This window comes from Pezoporus flaviventris, unplaced genomic scaffold (assembly GCF_033815535.1).
Source record: "Pezoporus flaviventris isolate CSIRO_AGI_PZ_B2104156 unplaced genomic scaffold, CSIRO_AGI_Pfla_v1 ptg000013l, whole genome shotgun sequence".
NCBI lineage: Eukaryota > Metazoa > Chordata > Aves > Psittaciformes > Psittacidae > Pezoporus > Pezoporus flaviventris.
This window is the reverse complement of record NW_026892561.1, coordinates 8,838,035-8,856,211: the sequence shown is the minus strand read 5'-3', so window position 1 is coordinate 8,856,211 and position 18,177 is coordinate 8,838,035. Positions and strand designations below refer to the sequence as shown.

The 18,177-nt window shown below is 46.7% G+C and overlaps 1 protein-coding gene across 16 annotated transcripts in view; it reads left to right on the top strand.

Moving 5' to 3' along the window:
* Positions 1-1,709: 1,709 nt before the first annotated feature.
* The window catches only part of SZT2 (SZT2 subunit of KICSTOR complex), a 57,768-nt gene continuing 41,300 nt past the window's right edge, over positions 1,710-18,177 (top strand). For 12 of the 16 annotated variants that reach the window (XR_009743068.1, XM_061451507.1, XM_061451506.1 and 9 more), the window contains exons 1-13: positions 1,710-1,820; positions 2,102-2,227; positions 2,396-2,569; positions 2,918-3,088; positions 4,874-5,005; positions 7,063-7,222; positions 7,693-7,799; positions 7,986-8,196; positions 9,254-9,424; positions 14,732-14,963; positions 15,618-15,747; positions 16,968-17,110; positions 17,688-17,840. Coding sequence is in view for 15 of the 16 variants with exons in the window: in XM_061451507.1 (XP_061307491.1) it covers positions 1,713-1,820; positions 2,102-2,227; positions 2,396-2,569; positions 2,918-3,088; positions 4,874-5,005; positions 7,063-7,222; positions 7,693-7,799; positions 7,986-8,196; positions 9,254-9,424; positions 14,732-14,963; positions 15,618-15,747; positions 16,968-17,110; positions 17,688-17,840 (2,018 nt within the window). In the remaining variant the exon portion in view is untranslated. Of the gene's footprint in view, positions 1,821-2,101; positions 2,228-2,395; positions 2,570-2,917; positions 3,089-4,873; positions 5,006-7,062; positions 7,223-7,692; positions 7,800-7,985; positions 8,197-9,253; positions 9,425-11,674; positions 11,841-14,731; positions 14,964-15,617; positions 15,748-16,967; positions 17,111-17,687; positions 17,841-18,177 lie in introns of those variants that run through there. The other 4 variants (XM_061451501.1, XM_061451502.1, XM_061451503.1 and 1 more) reach the window with 4 other exon arrangements.

Sequence of the window (18,177 nt, the reverse complement as noted above, 5' to 3'; positions counted from 1 at the left end):
CTCTCCAAAGCCACTAAGAACTGGAAGCAGATGCAAGCATTGCAAAGCATGCACGCAATAAGACCAGCCAGTGTTTCCAAGGAATGCTGTGCCTCTCCCAGGCATACGCTATAGACAGGCAGCGCTTTACAGACTTTGTTAGCAATACTGAATTGGCCTGAGGTAGTAAAGACACGGTTTACAGGATATGTTGCTGAAGGACCTCCTGATACAGAGCAACTGAGAGGTAAAGATTAAATTCAGAGTAGGTAAACATAAAGCAGAGCATGTGGCAAAACAAAGCAGGGGGACATGACCCAATCCTGACTTTCTGTACACAGTGACATTCTCTGAGCTGATAATGTCATCACTCAGAAACAGATCTCGCGATTATCTGAGGTGACCTATAAAAACACCTGCCCAAGGCTCAAGAAGCAGGGGAAGTGAAAGCAGCAATAGGATTTATTCGGAAAGCAAGCAAAAACTAAGCATCATTACGTCACTGTATAAATGCACGCCTCATGTGCATCTCAAAAAAAGGGATATAGGAAGAATATGTACAAATAAAGGCAACAAGGATGATCATGAATATTCATTGGTTCCATAGATGCAGCAGTTAAAAACAGAAAGGAGTCTAGTATGTGAGAGTGACTGAAATGAGGAGAGGCAGTACAACCAGCCCTATAGATGAGGAATTGGCAGGACAATCCACTTTCACTCTCTTTTCTGGGAGGAGAACCAGGAGACCTGCATGAAGCCACTAGGCAGCAGTTTCAGGCAAACCAAAGGAGATGGATCTCCACAGCCTGCTAACCTGTTATTAACCTCTGCAACTCCTTTCCAATGGACATTACAAAGTTCACAGTACTTCAAAGAATACCTAGAACCTTCTTCCATCAATGAAAATTCATTCAAGGCTATTAAACATCAGAGATGTGCTAACAATAGTTTATACAGAATCACAGAACGGTTTGGGTTGGAAAGGACCTCAAGATCATCCAGTTCCAGCCCCCCTGCCATGGGCAGGGACATCTTCCACTAGATCAGGTTGCCCAAAGGCCTTGTCCAACCTGGCCTAAGGTCTCCAGGCAACCTTCTCTTCTCCAGGCTGAACAGCCTCAATTTTCTTAGCCTGTCTTTGTATGGGGCTCAGTAGCTTAATTTGCCCTCATAACTTCTTTTGGGCATTGGCTTCTTCACTAGTGTCAATGCCAGGCTGCTGGGCAGGTGGATCTCTGGTGTGACGAACCTCACCAAGGGCTGAGTAGGAGCGGTGCACCCAGATACCCCCACACACGCTCACCGCAGCCGTGCAGCAAGGGGAGAGTGTTGCACAGCAAAGCATCGCACCCGCTGCTCGAGCTCAGTCTGCTCCAGCCCGGGCTGGGTTTAGCCCCTGGGGAGCAGACAGATGGTCCGGGAGCACCGCTGCACTCGGCGGCAACAGGCCCCGCCAGGGCCAGACCGAAGGCGCCAGCAGCAACGGCTACCGCTTCAGGCCCAGCCCGCGGAGCTGCGGGCGTCCGCGGCAGGAGGCACCGAAACACAAGGCCCAGCCACGGAGCGGCTCCGTACGCCGCGCTGGCCGCCCGCCTGAGGCAAGGCCCCAGGAACAGCCCGGGTGGGCCTACAGCACAGCCCCGATCCCCGCTGCCCCCGAACCGCCCCACGGCCCGCTGCTCCCAGCCGCGCCGCAGCCGCGCTCAACAGCGACCCTTCCAGCCCTCACCTGCATGGCAGCACCGCCCCATTGCACAGGCCAGCGGCGCTTCCGGGTCAGAGGACGCGGGGCGGGGCGCGCCGGGCCGGACATGGCGGCTGCCGAGAGGCCTGACTCGGAGGTGGGATTGCGCTATGGGAGACGGGGCTGGGCCGGGGGACAGGGCTGAGCTGGGGAGGGGTACTGGGGAGCTGGCGGCAGGAGCCAGGTGAGGGGTGGCTGCGGTGGGGAGCAGTGGGGCTGTCCGGGCCTGTGAGGGAAGGAGAGAGGTGGGAGTGCGGGGCTGAAGCAGCCTGGGGGTGAGCGGCAGGGCGGGATGCGGGCTGGGGTCCCCTTCTGCGTGCCCTCCTGGGGTGTCCGCCGGGCTGTGGAGTGACCTGGGCTGCTGTTGTCGTGCTGCAGGTGGAGGAGGCAGGGCATGTCTTCCTCCTGATGAAGAAAGACTATCGCATCTCCCGCAACGTGCGACTCGCCTGGGTCCTCAGCCGACTCCACCAGGTCATCTGGGCTGTGCCCGAGCCGGAGCTGGTGAGTTGGTGTCTGGGGCTGGAGGGGGTCACCATGGCCTGATGTGGTGAGGTGGCTCTGTGCCGCTCCTGAGCATCTGGGCCCTGCAGAAGGCTTTTACCCAGTTCCTTTTCCTGATTTTTCCTTTGGCTTGACAGTCTGTCATGTTCTGATTATTTGTTCTTGTAGGTGAAGTCAGAAAATGAGCTTGATGTTCTCAGCATCCTACCCAACGGGTGGCAGCCTGATGAGCCTGTCCAGCCAAGGCCCTATCTCCTGGTGCCCTCTACACGGGTCACCTTCCTGGCCCGCCAGTACCGATTTGTGATTGAACTTGATCTGAGCCCTTCCACAGGGATTGTGGTAAGTGCAGAAGCCACCTCTTTTGGGGTGTTAGGTATGTTAAAAGGCCAGTCCCATTTCTGTTTGATGAGGTTTATTCCTCTGTGTTAGTCTTAAATTTGCAGAAGTCTTGCTTTTCCCAGGGGAAGAGTGCTCCCTGTGCTCCCAGCTAGGAAGTTTAAGTAAGGGCAGATCCTGCTTCTCTGTAGCATGTTCAACATGTGACTTTTGTTTACAGGGATTTGTCACTTTAATCCAGTTGCTATTGGAGAAGGATGTTTGCTGTTGGCTCTGCATGGTGGGGCCATCAGCCTTGAGACTCAAAGTCCTAGAAGGTGAAAAAGCTGTTCCCTTTCTCCATTTCTGTAGGATGACTCAACAGGAGAGATAATCTTTGATGAAGTGTTTCATGCCCTTTCCCGATGCTTGGTGGGGTTGTTAAGACCCTTTCGTATCCCTGGGTCAGACATCATCTACCAGCCAGAGATCTTTGTCACCATCCAGGCATATTCTTCCATCATCGGCCTGCAGTCCCATCAGGTAAAGTTCAGCCCTTGGAGTGGCTCATTGCCTGAGCATCTCGCTGGATGGCTTCCTGTGAACACAGAGGAAAGCCAGGGCATGGGGTAGCTATTATCGGTGATGCTGCAGACTTGTGTCGTTACAGTGTGCAGCCTGGCGTGGTGAGGAAGCGTATGTGAGCAACTTCTCCTTTTTGGGCAGGAAGCAGAGGTTTCTCCTGGGGGAGTGGGGCCCAGCAGAGATCACTACCTACAGGCATGGTCTCAGTTGGGCCACAGGGAGCATTTCTTATGTTAATTCTTTTTAGCCTGTTATAATTGTCTTGAAGCATTCAAGAAGAGCTGATGTGCCCAAAAGCTTGTCTGCCTGCTCCAACTGTGTAGCAGTGGTTTATTCAAAGATATTGCCTCTTCCTACAAACTTTGCTGCCTTTTTGCACTGGTATGAACCTGTTTCTTCTTGCTGGAGGGAGCAGCCAGCCCCAGTATTGAGATTATCAACTAGATTTGCTTGAGCCAGGGGAGGTCTGTTTAATAGATTGAAGTCTGGTTTATGGTGGCAGTGTGTTTTTTTTAAATATATCCTCAATCCCTTACAGCTGACAGTGTTTTCACATTTCTGATGGTGATTCTGATGGTGACTGCATCCTTTAGCTAGGAAAGTGGGTGGTGACAGGAGGAGCCTGCTAGTCTATGCCTGTTCCTTCCTTCTCTCCCCAGCCTGCCTCTGCCCAAGCCTTCTGGCAGGCTACAGCGTTTACTTGTCTGTATGGTGTTTGAAGAGTGAAGACCTCACTTTGGTCTGTTCTTGGGTCCTACCAAAGTAAACAGCAGGAATTTCTCTGTCTGACAGTGACATTTTGTGTGTCATCTTGCCCATCTGTTCTGCAGACACCATCATGCTTTGCCTCTGTATCCTCTGTATTTATACTAAATTGAGCACTCTAAAGTTGCTATGTTTTTCTTCTTTGAAACTCTTTAAAGGCCTGTATGATGCCAGGAACTGTAGCATCTGGGTACAGCTCGATAAGCTATATTCCTTTTATGGAGGGAAAGGCATATATGTGCATCACTTGTCCAGGAAAGCCTGTCTATACTGTAATCATTTACTTTTCCTGTGTCACTATGAGGTCTTGCCCATCTGAGGTTGCAGGAATGTGGATAACACGCAGCATCCCACTTGGCTGTTCTTTGTCTACACGTTGTATCTCCTTTGCCTCCTGGTTGTGGATGTAGATTGTCTGTGCAATGGTGGTGTTTGTAAATATAATTGTCTTGCCTGTCTGCTTGGGAGTGTCTGTGGTGGCAGGGTCACTCTGGCATGTCACTCAGCCTCTCTTGTGACGTCTAATTTTTTATGTTCTTTATTTCAATTTGTTGTTCTTTTATCCAACCACTTATTGGAAGATAATGGAATCAGTCTGTGGGTGAGTTAGAACAAATCAGAGCAAGCAGGCCTTCCTTAGAAACATCAGACCAGAGTTAATGGCTTCTAAAAAGGATCCTGTTGCTTTCTCCTGACAACTGCTTTTTCTGGAAGAAGGAAAATGAAGTAGAAATTTCTTGCCCAAGAAGGAGATTTTCTAAAGAGTGATGTGAGCATCTGCTGTGGAGTGCACTGCAGACATTGCTGCTCACAAGGCAGTTGGCCCTGAGCACTAATAGTGAGAACAGGCCTCTGCTGTACCTCTGCTTTGTTAGGGACATGTCTGACACCCTGCAGAACTCTGTTCCTGTGTACCCTTTTGGGGGCTGGTGCTGTAAAACTTTAACTTGATGACTGACATGTGTACCCTTGGGGCAGGTACTGTTCCAGGGCTGTCAGCTGGATGAGACGAAGCGAGAAGCCTTTCTGCACCAGGTTTACACACAGCTATGTGCTTTTGAGAACAAAGTGGCAGAGATGCTTCAGCAGCAGTATGAACCCAAACCGCAGGTAAGCAGGGGAGAGGTGGTTGGGGTCTCTTGGCTCCCTGGAGATTTGCCCCTTTGGGGTGGAGTGACAAGAGGAACAGTGGTGTAGGTCTGGAGAAGGAGTGGCTAATGAGATTGTAATATAACTTTGTGCAATCTAGTAATCAGACATAAACATTTGAGGAGAGCAGAACCAGTAAATGTTCAGAAGGACTGATGAGAATGGTTACCTTCCCCAAGGTTCTTCTGCAATAAAGCAGCCAGACTTCTTGTATATGATGGGATGAGCTGTAGGAAGTGACTTCTCTCTAAAGAAGATGGTGGGTTAGGTGATTACACCCATATAATTAATCTATAAACAGCTCTGAATATGCCCTTGGCCCTTGTTACATTTCTTGAATGAAAATACTTGACCATAAAACTGAATAAACAGCCAGTGCAGTTTCGGATATTCCTTGAAATCTCTGGCAGATGCTGTTTAGTAGCCATGGGTATAGGTATCAGCAAGTTAATGAAAGAACTATAAAACACAGCTTAGGGTGAAATTAAAAGTGAGACTCTGTAGCGATTTAGAATGGATTTCTCACTGAGATCTCTTCTTATCTTGGAAATGAAGCACGCGAAGGTTACATTGTGGTACTGACATATACATGTCGCAGTCACAATTGTATTTATGGGCACCCTTCTTGCAGACAAAGCCATTATTTGACTGGCAAAGGTTGTTTAGTCCTTATTTAGTATTAGTTAATAGAGCTTGGGCAAGAAGAAAAAAAGTATCAAGATCGGATGAGCAAGAGGCTACTGGTGATCTATTGCAGCTGCATATTTGAAGTGCTTCAAATTGCATATTCTAGCTGAAATTTGTATCTTTGAGTGCTAGGACTGTCAGTCCTAGAACAGAAGGAACATTGCAGGAAGTAAATACCTTTGCCAGTGTGTCCAGCTGGTGGTTTTGCGGTGCTTTGTATGCATTCCTGCTTGATGCAATATTTCTCTTACTATAAACTACCCTATACCTTTTTCCATGCAAATGGGGGAAGGAGACGCGCTGCAGGCTAAAGGGACTGGTGAGTCCTGCCACAGGCTGTGGGGTGGAGGTGGGAGGCCGCAGGGGAAGGGCAGGGACTGAAACTTTTTTTACTTTTGAAGTTGCATTAGCTGCATGATTGTTAGCAAGTGTCTGAATGTAAGGCATCTGGCAAATTAAAGTGATGGATACTCAGGTTTTTTGCTCACAGCCACAGACTGTTCCCATTAGTGCAATAACAAAAGTTTAGTTAGTTCCAATTTTCGTTTCCCAGCTCCCAGTCATCTGTAACTTTGCAGGGGAGGGTTTCGCTCATTTTCTGTATTAGTAGTAAAAATGAAGCAATAGTTTATTACAGGGCTGAACTGCCAGAGCCTCTCGAGATGAGGGGACTATAAATGCAGTAGGTTCTTCAAAGTGTAATTATACAAATTTTAGACTTTGCCTGGGGGATATTTTTCACAGGAGATGCAGGAGAAGCCTACTCGGATTTGCTTATATCAGCACTGCATAATGAGTGCTATTTGAACAGAATTAAATGTACAGGCACTAGGCTTTGTCTTTACAAGGCTCCTTACACCCTCTGCTGCAGGGCTTCGTAAGAGAGACGGGTGTCTTTGCCTCTCCAGCTTTTCTGGGCTTTACTTGAGTAGATGCTGAATAGCTGCAGCTTCTACTAAATGACAAGTTAAGAAAGAGGTGGTCACCTTCTCTTTAAGTGGGAATTGCTTTGTTCTGCAGAGGAGCTTTAGTGACCCCAAAGTGTCTCATTTTTCTCCTTCTGTCAGAAGTCAGCTTATAACAAAGCCCTGAGCGTGTTGTCCCCTTCTTCCGCCCCCCAGGCAGCCTTGTCTAGCTGTCTATGGGGCCCAAGTGACCAGGACTTTGAGATCACATGGAAACTAAAGCTAGAAATGAAGTCTGCCAAAGTGCTCCAGGATTGTGGTACCATGGAGCTGCTAGACTGAAGGCTGTTTAGAGAGTGAGAACTAGAGCTAGGCTGAAGTCTGCCCCATGGGGCCTTGTGGGTTTTCTTTTTTTTACTTTTCCAGATGGATTTGTCTCCCCTGAGCCAAGAGAGCCCTGGTGATGTGCAGGAGTCATCTGGGAGGAAGCCCAGCGTGTCTGTTGTCACTGCTGATGTTGGCCTGGTCAGCATGGTGCGGCAGGGGATTCTAGCACTGCAGCTGCTCCCCTCCAACTCCAGTGCAGGTTGGCCTTGTCCTCTGGGTTAAGGTTTGCCCAGCTGTTTGCAAAGGGTTTTATTTCTCCTGCCTTAGGCTGAGATTAATTTTATAAGGGTTGGTGCAAAGACCCTTCTGTTAGTGATGAAATTTCAACAACAGCTTTTGCTCTGCGCTCTGTGAGCAAATTGGGGGGGTGAGAATGGGGAGGACAAAACTGAGCCACATGCCTTTTGTCAGTGTTAGGTAGTTTGTGACAAGCACAGCTGTGACTGCTGCTTGAGACAGCCCAGGGTGTGCAGAGCTATGTCCTGCCTTAGTGCTTTGCTGTCCTAGATGGGAAGTTTGCCAGCTCCAGAACACCTTAGAAGCTCTAAACCAAGCTTGGGATTTTCCTTTCTGCTTCTGCCCTGCCTAAATTTTCTCTCTGGTGGATACACTGGGAGAGTGGTAGCTGTTTGAGATGGAAGATGCACTAAGGTACTGCCTTGTTTGCAGGTATAATAATAATTACGGATGGTGTGACCAGTGTCCCTGATGTGGCTGTGTGCGAGACTTTACTCAACCAGCTCCGCAGTGGCACAGTGGCCTGCTCCTTTGTACAGGTATGTCTGCTGTTAGCAGGAGGGGATGCTGCTGCCAACCAGAGCGGGGAAAGGGGGTTGGTGGTGTTGGCATTCACCTCCAGAGGCTAAGAGGACTTCTCTGCCTGTCTGAGGCCTTTGCCAGTCCTCTGCCTTGTCCTCAGCCCTACTGTACTCTCTCAGTTATCTTCTTTATCCATCTTGTAGGTGGGAGGTGTCTACTCCTATGACTGCAGCTTTGGCCACGTTCCCAATGTGGAACTGATGAAATTTATTGCCATGGCCACTTTTGGTGCTTACCTCTCCACATGCCCTGAGCTGGACCCCCTAAGCCTGGATCTGAACGTGTATCACAAGGCATTTCTGCTGTACTCTTTTCTGCGTACTGGGGAGTCCCTGAATCCAGAATACTACTGTGGTGAGGAATGTGAATTCCCTCCTTTCAGCAAATGAATGTGTTGCAGCACCTCTCTTTGGGGTGACATTCCCAGGCTTGGTTATGCTGATACTCTTCCCTTGTCCCCTCTGAGTCATGCCTCCTGTAGGCTCTGGGCGCTATTGGGGGATGCCTCCTCATCGGTGACTCCTAGTTCCAGGAGTTGGGTGGATCAGGGAAAACTAGTGTCCTATCTTTCACCATTCCCCTTTTTGTGGTCTTCACTCAGCACTTAGGCTGTGCTTGGAACTTGGAGGGGATAAGAAGCTTTCGTCCAACCTTTCCTGCACACTGGGTAGCTCACAGATGGGACATGCTGGAGAACTTGTCCTAATCAGGCTTGCAGATGGCAGTTTAGATTGAAAAACTAGATCCCTGAGAACTGTCCCAAATGCCTCTCTTGGTTATTCTTATTTTGTGACTATTAGTGACTGAGAGTATGCCAGGAGAGATTAGTTACCACTAAAACACGGAAACACCCTTTCGTGCCCTGGTGATATGCTGGTGCCTTGTATGCTTTCTGTAACTTGGCAGCAGAAGCTGCGGACAGTAACAAGTTTGGAGAGAGCTGGCCTGGGACTTGGAAATGTTGAATCTTAAAAGGATCAGGTGTTAGCGGTTTAAACTCAAGGCTTCCATATCCAGATACCTTTTAGAAAGCGTCTGGGAATTCAGAGTATTCCAGGAAAAGGGGTAAAACCCAAAAGCTTGCTGTGACTGTTGGAACAGCTGTGCAGTTTCTGCCTGTCTCTGCTAAATGTGTAACTTCAGTGCATGGCTTGTCACAAAGACTGTCCCAGAGGTAGCAGGGCCTGGCACCTGACCCTGCCCCTTTTCTGAGCCTCTTGGCCACACTAGTGGACCTGTTTGCTGCATTGCAGAATCAGGAGTGAGTGTAAGTGGTTCCTGAAGGATGTACTGTTCTTCAGTCCAGAAGGTGTTCTTGGCAGCTTTTGTGAAACAATTTGAGAGGGCTGTTGCTGTAGGATGAGGAGCAGGGGAGCTGCTCCCTCACAAACCCCATCTCTGCTGTTTGCAGTGTCCCAGCACAGACTGTTCAATGAGCACCTGGTGTCTGCAAGCAGCAACCCTGCTCTGGCGATGAGGAGGAAGAAGCACACAGAGAAGGAGGTGCACGCTGACCTTGTGAGCATTGTCTCAGTCCGGCTCCGCGAGGGCTACAGCATCCGTGAGGTCAACATCACGAAAGGTGACTGCTGCATTGGGGACTTGGACAGGGCTCTGTTTTCAACTGTTTAAAGTGAAGGTTCTGCCATCTCAGCAGAATGACTGGTACTGGGGAGGAAGGAAACCTTTTTTCTAAACTCTTAAGTTTGTATTTGTGAGTAATTGCCTGATGCAGCACTGTTCATTATTGGGGTGCTCTTCTCAGACTTATCCTCTGTGTCTTTACGTGCCAGGGGTTGGACAGATTGTGACCCTCTGTATCTTGGAAATGAGTCTCCACAATTGCAGGGAAACTAGTGGCAGAGCTGATGGGTTTGCAGTTTTCTGGGGTTTCCTCCGCATTTCTCCTTTTCTGCATCCCTTTCTAGTCCTTTGCTAGAAGCACTCCAAAATATATGAAGTTGAGCCCTTTGGTACAACAGATTTAATGCCTCCAAACTGGAGTCTTCCAAAGGAAGAAACTGAGGGAAAGAAGGATATTGTTAGGTGAAAATGACAGATCAGTCAGGACCATGACCAGTACTAGAAGAACATTAAACCATTTAATGGTCCTGTTCTCTCATCTGACTCACTAGAGATTTTGGCACCTGGATCGTGAGAACTAGCTGCTGACTAGGGTTTTGAGTATGCCAAGGAGTGCCAGTAAACCTTGCCTAACTTTCTGTCTCCAGCTGTGACTAGTGGAAGTGCTTTAACTGAAGGGGACATGAAAAAAATCCAAATGCAAGTTACGAATTACAAGCAAGAGAAGACATTATTTTTGACTGGTAAAAAGCCTGGGGGGTGGGATTCTTAAAACACATGTTATAAGCATTTACAGCACATGGTGATCTAGGGTCTTTGCTATTCATTTTGGGTTATTAGTGCACAGAATATTTTTTTCTATCAGAAAATCAGAGTCTCTGATATAACTCCAAAATCATTCCGAACTTGCCATATGATGTTTTCTATGAATTTACTGTGGTTTGTCTTACAACCATGTAAATATCTTATGCCACTGCTCTGCTTTGAAGATCATCCCAGAGCGTCACTACTCTTTTCCTCGCTCCTTTCTAAACTCACTGAGACCAAATTAGTCCTTTATTATCCTTAATTAAGTTTATCCTCCTTCTCAGGCATTGCACAAGCTTATTTAAGAGCAATGCCTTTCTCCTTGTAACCTCCCTTTTGGCAGGTTAAGCAAGCCAATATTTCAACCTCTTTTTGTAAGGGCAGGCTTTCTGTTCTGTTTATTCATCTTAATAGCACTTCCCTCCCACCCCCCTTCATTTGTTCACTTTTCACAGTTTGGTCTTGTATTTCTTTAAACAGTTATAAGGGTGTTGTAAATGTGGTTTTGTCAGTGCCTTGTTCAGTAAGGCTAATACTTCCCTGCTTCTGAAGTTAAAAAAAAGATATCTGATAGACCAGAGTCATATGAGCTTTCTCCATTATTGCGTTGCATTGTTAGTACAGAAATCCCTGCGTCTTTCACACACCTTTGCTTCCAGCTGATGAGTCCTTAGGGGTGTTTTATTAGGCTTTGTTTAGTAGTCCCTAAATGTGCTGTTCTTCACCTAACAGTACTCTTAAGTTCATCTTCCTCAGTTCATCTCACTATTCCTGTGTCATGACTGAGAACTGCAGTTCTTTTGGCTTGATGCTTCTTACAAACTGAAGGAATCTAAACCAACTTTTGGGGGAAGGTTGATAACAATTGTATTAGGTGGGATAGTTTCTGAAGTTGGCTTTCCAGGAATATCCCTGATTTCTTGTTTAAGGAGTTTTCTGTTAAAAGTAAAAGTCTGCTAAGGTTTCCTATTGAGACAGCTCTTCTAGTAATGTCTGCAGATTGCTTTCACTAATCTCCTATAGGTGTGGCATGAGATATTTCCTTAAATCCAGGCAGACTAGGTCCATTGCACTCACCTTGACTAGGAATGTCTATGAAACAGTCTGACAAGTCAGTTCCTGTCCCAGCTGGGCTCAGTGTGGTCTCTTTTATCCTTCTATGCACCAGTTCACTTACAGCTTGAACAAACTGGAGAAAGAGCCTTTCTTTAATCTGGCAGCAATGGTGAAGTTCTCTTGGTGACTCTGAAGTCCTATATAGAAATGCTGGAAGATGTAGTAGGTGTGGTTACTTCAGAAAATAATCAGACAAGTTCATGTTACAGCTTTTTGCTCAAAGGTGTAGCTACAACCTCTGGCTCAGGATATCATAAAGTACCAAATTTCTGGACTTGGGAAGAATATATCAGAAATATCACCACATGTTCGCAATGCTCCCTGAACTTCCCTCTAGGTATCTTCCTTTTAGCCTTTGGAATGCTAAATGGATTGGTCTTCTGTTTTCACAAGAGCAGAGAGCAGAAGAGCAGCTGCACTGAGTCAGTGTTACCTTCTGTGGAGAAGAGCTTTGGACAGGTTCATGGGAAAGGGTTAAGAATAGGGTAAAGGTACATCATAGCTCCTTCCTCATTTCCTCTTTTCATGCCCTTTGAGCACTCTCTAGCTCTTTGCCGCTCAGGGGCTCCATGAGCCAGAAATATTTTCTGTGTATTTTGATGAAGTTTTTTTTTAGAAGGAATTTAAAACATGAAATGTCTGAGCTATCAAAAATACAGTGTGTATTTCTATGCCAGCCTTCAGAATAGTGGCAGCTAATGTTACTTATATATTGCAAAGGCTAAATGCTCTGGGAAATTGCTGGTTGTGAGCAGAAAAATTGTTGAGCTAACATCTGAAAGTGGAATTTAAAAAAGATCAAGACATTTAGACATTCAGCACTGCTTCTTGCTAAGGAAAAGCATGTTTGGCTGATCAGGGCTCTCTAGGCCATTCTGTAGAGAAGTGTATAACAAAGAACAGTTAATTAACCTGGATTGCCAAAAGCTTTTGCCAAAACTTGCAAGCTAAATGGTTTTAAGGAGCCAGCTGGCTGTGAAGCAAGAGGAAAGGGTGCAGTTGTGGACTTTGACACTGTCACTTTTCTGTTTATTTTGCCAAAGGCAAAATAGAATAAATAGCTAGCTTTGTGCTCAGGGTTGCCTGGAGAGGTTGTTTGTGATATTTATAAGTGCTCTGGTTACCCTCACTGTTTGATTTTAGCTATTTGAGCATTTAGAAGGCTACTATGGTTAGTTAGGAATGCAGAAGTGCTCACAAAAGGAGAGGATTGAAAGGTATGGAAGGAAGAGAAGCTGTGTTCAGCTGTTTTCCTGTTTCTTTCTGGGACAGTGTCAGAGGATTGCCCCCTGTAACAACAAAAAATTCTCACTGACCATTTTGTGTTGCTTTGGGCTGAGGGAAGCCCAGAGGGAATTTTTCAATACTTATCTTCCTCTGTGAATCAGTCCAGCACTAAAAGTGGCTGAGCACGAGCTGGGCAGTGAGAGTGGCTGCTCTCAGTGTCAGGAGTTGGGAAGACAAAGTAAGTGGTTTAAAAACCAGAGCTTTAAGAAAAAAATCAAAGCAAAAAAAAACCGTTTCATTAGCTATAAAGCCAAGAACCAGAAATAGATTGTTTTGCAGAAAGAACAAGCTAAAGATTCATCTAGGTATGACTTCAAACTAAGTAAATATTTTTGCCAGTGTTTTTAGTGTTGCTTGTTGGATGGTTGGAATTGGATAGTAGGAGTGAGACCAGGATGACTAATGGAAACAGAGGTGGAAGTAGGAAATATTTTCATTAATGATCTGGGCAAAAAATGCAGGAATTTACTTATCATGCTTGCTGTTGTTGAAATAGAAAGGCTTTGTTATGAGAAACAAATACTGTGCAGAAAGCGGAGGATGAGTACTAAAGCAGTGAGATGACAGTATGAAATGGAAAGAGACAAATTTATACCTTCTTACTTAGCCTCTTCGATAAACAATATTTGTACAGAAGCAACCCTGGGAAATGCATTTACAGTAATGCAAAACGTCCATCGTGGACAGTATTAGTGACCTGAAATAAAACCCTAGTAATCCCTTAGATGAATTACATCTGAAATACGGTATACATCTTTGATCATCTTTGTTCAGGAAAGATGAGTTCTTGAGGTGCAGGAAGGTCTGGGAATGTTAGGGGAATGGATATTCTGTTGTAGGCTGAAGACCAAGGCTGGTTTAATCGGCACAGTAACAGCTGAAACTGGGGGAGGATTTCTTCCTCTAGTGCACACTCCCTGTCAATGTTATGGGAATGAAGCTTCTCAGAATAAAAATGGTTTAATCAAAAGAACAACCGGGCATGAATTTGGCATGGACTCTGAGAGGCTTTTCTAAACATTGATGGGGAAGAGTGCTCTGAGGGAGCCTCCCAGCAGGGACTGTGGGAGCAAAAAGCAAGATGGCTTTAAAATGGAGTGTAATCAGCCTGTGAAGGGGATGCCATGATGTGCCTATGACAGCAGCAAATGCAACTCTGCAGGATACATAGGATCCAGACTGATGACCTGTTCGGACAGTTTCCAGCACATCCAATCACTTATCTCACAAATGCTACAGGTCTGGCAAACTGTAGAGCAGGCTGGACATCAGAATAGATGATTGAGCAGTTGAAACAGCAGCGTGGCACTGTTACAGAAAGTCATGTGTTGCCCTAGGTTGTTTTGGTACAGATACGTATGCACAGTCAGCAGGAGTGTGACAGTTTTTTTTTCTCTTCTGGCTCAGTGAGGCTTGCTGTCAGGCATTTGCATTAATCTTGCTAGAGATGCAATGGCCTGCTTAAAGAAAAAGGTAAAAACTTACAGTCTGAAGAACAAGTAAATATTCATTCCTAACTTTGGGAACAGAAGAGGGTGAGAACACGGTGAGAACTTTTTGATATTTAAGGTTCTAGATTGCATGAAATACTGTCTGTGCAGGAAGAACATGGAGTTTAATTCAAGAATTGGACCTCACCTTCCAGGTTGTTTGTGATTTGGGCTCATCATGTTCAAATGTCTGTGTTTCTGCACCAGGATAAATTAACTCTGCAGAGTGAAGATGAGAAAACTTAAGAGCTTAAAGGCTCTGCTCGTCTGTGCAAAGGAAGAGTTTTATTAAAAACAAAGATGAGACTATGAAGAAAAGTGTCCACTGCAAATGTCAGCACCTCCTCTGAGTTTCAGTTGCCTTCTCTAGTATACATACTACATGTCCGTTTGAAGAACTGTTCACTTAATGCTACTGTGTGAGCAAAGCTTTCCTCTTTTGGGGAGGAGAGAGAATGACTTCAGCTAGAGCAAACAGTTGTTAGATAACTTTGTCCTCTCATAGGGATCAAACAGTCTCTTGGTACTCATGAGTCCCTGCTCAGAGATAAAGCTCAGATGTGTACTAAACAAGCACTTGAACTTATTCCTGTGTTCCCACACAGGTGGGTCTCAGCTGGAGGTGAAATTAGTGCTGCTTTGGAAGCATAACATGAGGATAGAGTACTTAGCTGTGACACCCTGGCCTCTGGACCCATCAAAGCGTAGCACATGGGTGGAGGTGACGATGGAGGGAAGCTATGACATCTTGCACGACATCAGTTGCACCATGAGGAAGCCTATCACCAGTCTGTACCGCACTACAGTCATCCGACGCTTCTGGAACACCTTGCAGAGGTGAGCTGGACCGTTCCCACCAATTCCCACTGTCCAATGTAATGAAGGAATTCCTTCCTTAGCATGCTGGGGCATAGGTTATGCAGGTGACCATCCTAACCCAGGGTCCCAAACGCATAAGAGGCATGACTGGCAGCAGGCTTGCCATCTAGCCAAGGAAAAGACTCAAACTGGCTTGTGACCTAGTTTGTAAGATTGCTTCATGGTGAAGGTGTTGCTGCCCCCAAGCCCTGATCCTGTGATGCAAACCTTAACTCTGACTGCCATCCCATGGAGGTGCTATGTTCTTACAGCACAACCTTGCAGCTGTGCTGCATGGTCACAATAGGAGCGACACCTCATGTCTCTAAGGCTTGAAAGCCCTGTGGGTTATAACCACTTCCTGGCCAGGGTGACCGTTAGTCCCAGCTATTCATCATATTCCTTTTCTAGCACTTTCTTCCCAGCTCTGATCATCCTCCTTATATACACTTGAACTCCCTTAATGTGCTCTTTGCAATCAGGCATTGAATCCCAGCATTGCCATAGGAAGCTATATTAATGCATGTGGACTCCCAGTAGAGAGGGAGTGCTATGTGTGCAGGCATTGGGTGACTGTGGGGCAGTAAGAGGGAGAGCATGGGCTTTGGTGGCTAACTGCCTCTTCTATTTCAGCATCAACCAGACAGACCAGATGTTGGTTCATCTGCAGTCTTTTGACACAGTCCCAGAACACTTCACCATTCCTGAAAGCACCAAGAATGGGGTGCCCCTCTTCTACATCCCCCCAGGCTCCACCACTCCGGTATGTTCCCTCTTTCTCCCACTTAATGTGGGAAAGGTTGTCCTTCCTCCCTGTTCTGTCTTGCACCAGGGGATGTGGAGTCCTAGCAGGCAGTCAGGAACATCTGTAGCTCTCAGACTTCATCTCTTGTTCTTTGTTCAGTAACAGAGTTCAGATGCAATGCAGTGCCTGTGAACATCCCATCTCATAGTTCTTCCCCTCTGAGGCATCACCCTATGTTTTTATTGCTGCAGCTACACCTCTGAGCCCCACAGCAAGTCTCCTAAGTGTGCTGTGAAGTCTTCTGTAGCAATGTGTGACTGATGGGGAGGCTGACACTCTCATTTTTGCTATGCTTTTTCAGTGGATACTTCATATGTGTGGAGTTGCTGCTGGCAGTCTTGTGCCCTGATGATGTAGCTTAGCACCGTCAGGTGAAGATATAGGATGTGCTGAATAGTTGTTTAATGGGCTCATTGCTCTGAGCACTCATGTGGAAGGTGCAAGAGAGACACTTGTCATCTGCACAGCAGAAACTAAACAAAATATGAGGTAGTAGTTTTCATGGCAAAATTCAGACTCATTGAAGCTCACTGAGCAGAAGTGCTAGCATATTATCTGTTCCCTGACAGCAGTGTCCTTGGCACTAGTAGAAGATGACTAGCAGATACCAAAGCTAGGGGATCTGTAATTGAAAAGAGCTATTTATTTTTACTGCTTAAGCCTTTCTTTAGGTTTGCCTGGTAAATTTCCACTCTATACAGTTATGGATCCCACAGTATATCTGGAGCATCCTATCTTATGGCTGACCACCACTTTATTTCTGTGTCAGCAGAGTTGCTATACGTGGGGGAATCGCAGTGTTACCATACAAACCTGTTAGAGTTGCCCAATGCCACCCATTGCTGGTACCCTATTTGCATGAGCACTCTCAGATGAGTTATCTCAGTGTTTAATTGCTCTGCTAACACAAGCCATATATCCCTCTCTTAATCAGAAAGCGCACCATTACATATGCTGTCTTTTCCATGGTTGATTTACATGATGCTAAGTAGTTAGATTCTTAATTAACTTGACATTTCAGGAACCTAATTTATTTTTGCTTACATCGTACTGCCTGTTTCAGTGTGAATGCACTTTTTCTCTGCTGAGAGGCAGCTACCAAAAGCAAGGGATGTGGCTAGTCTCCTAGGCCCACACAAGTCAGCCACTTGCTGCATGTTGCCCTGTCGTTTTCTTAGGTGCTGTCACTGCAGCACAGTGGGTCTGACTCCAGCCATTCCCAGTTTGCCTCTTACTGGAAGCCTATCCTTTCCATGGATGCCAATTTCTGGCAGAGGTGGCTGCACATGCATCGTATAGTCCTCCTTCTGGAGCATGACACGTATGTATCTGATGGAGGTTAGCAGTGTGGGCCAGCATGGGAAAGCAGGGTGTCCAGTTCAGCTGAGCTGCAGGGTTGCAGCTGTCTTACAGGTGCCTGTGGTCAAGAGAAGGGCCTTGCTAGTGGGACCTGATGCTTAGTGATGCCTCATTTATCTGAGAGGGACCGAGGGCTGGGAAGTCATCTTTGTCAAAATGGGGCCTGTTCTCAGGAGCATAAATTGTTTCTCAAGTCTCTCTTGGGTTTGGGTTTCCTGATTGCAGGGGGTGTGGACCATCCAGTTGCAGCTATCCCTGGTTTTGTTTGCTCTTGGAAGACATCTTTCCCAAAAGCATTGTTTTCCTGAGGCTGGTCCTAATTGCAGAGTTATGTGAATAATAGCCATAAATTGCATGCATGGAGCTAGAAATAATCCAGGTCCCTATGCACTCAGGGAGTGTGGCCCTCGCTAACAGGCATAGGCAGGGGAGATGCTTGGGTGTTGGCTGTTGTGGAGCAACAAGTATGTAGTGAAATCGCTGGGCTTTGGGGGAAGAGAAGCTGTGGTTCTAAAATGACTTTCTGCCACATCCTGCAGGCCTGTGCCCAAGCACTTGCACACACCGGGCAACAACGGCCGTTACAGCACCATCCAGTGCCGCATCTCTCACTCAGCACTCACCTCCCTGCTGCGGGACTGGAGCAGCTTCGTGCTGGTGGAGGGCTACTCCTACGTCAAACTGATCCATGGGTGAGTGGCTCTGAAGCAGCCCTGAGTGGGGAATTGGGCATGTGGCCAGGCCAAAGATCCAGTTAGACCAGTATGTTGTGATGGGCCAGAAGCAGATGTCTAGAGGAGAGGATAAGAGCAAGACAAGGGGATGTGAAACCTTGCGTATTCTGAACTGCTGCCATTGTGTTCCATGCACAGCTCAGAGGGAGAGGGAAGCCATCTGGGAGGTTTCAGCTAAAACCAACATATGTTGCTGCCAAGTTTTGTGGGTTCATAGGCTCTGTGAAGCAGGCCTCCACTTGGTCTGACACAACAGCTAGATCCATGCTATTTCAGCCCTGTCTTAATCCCTCCT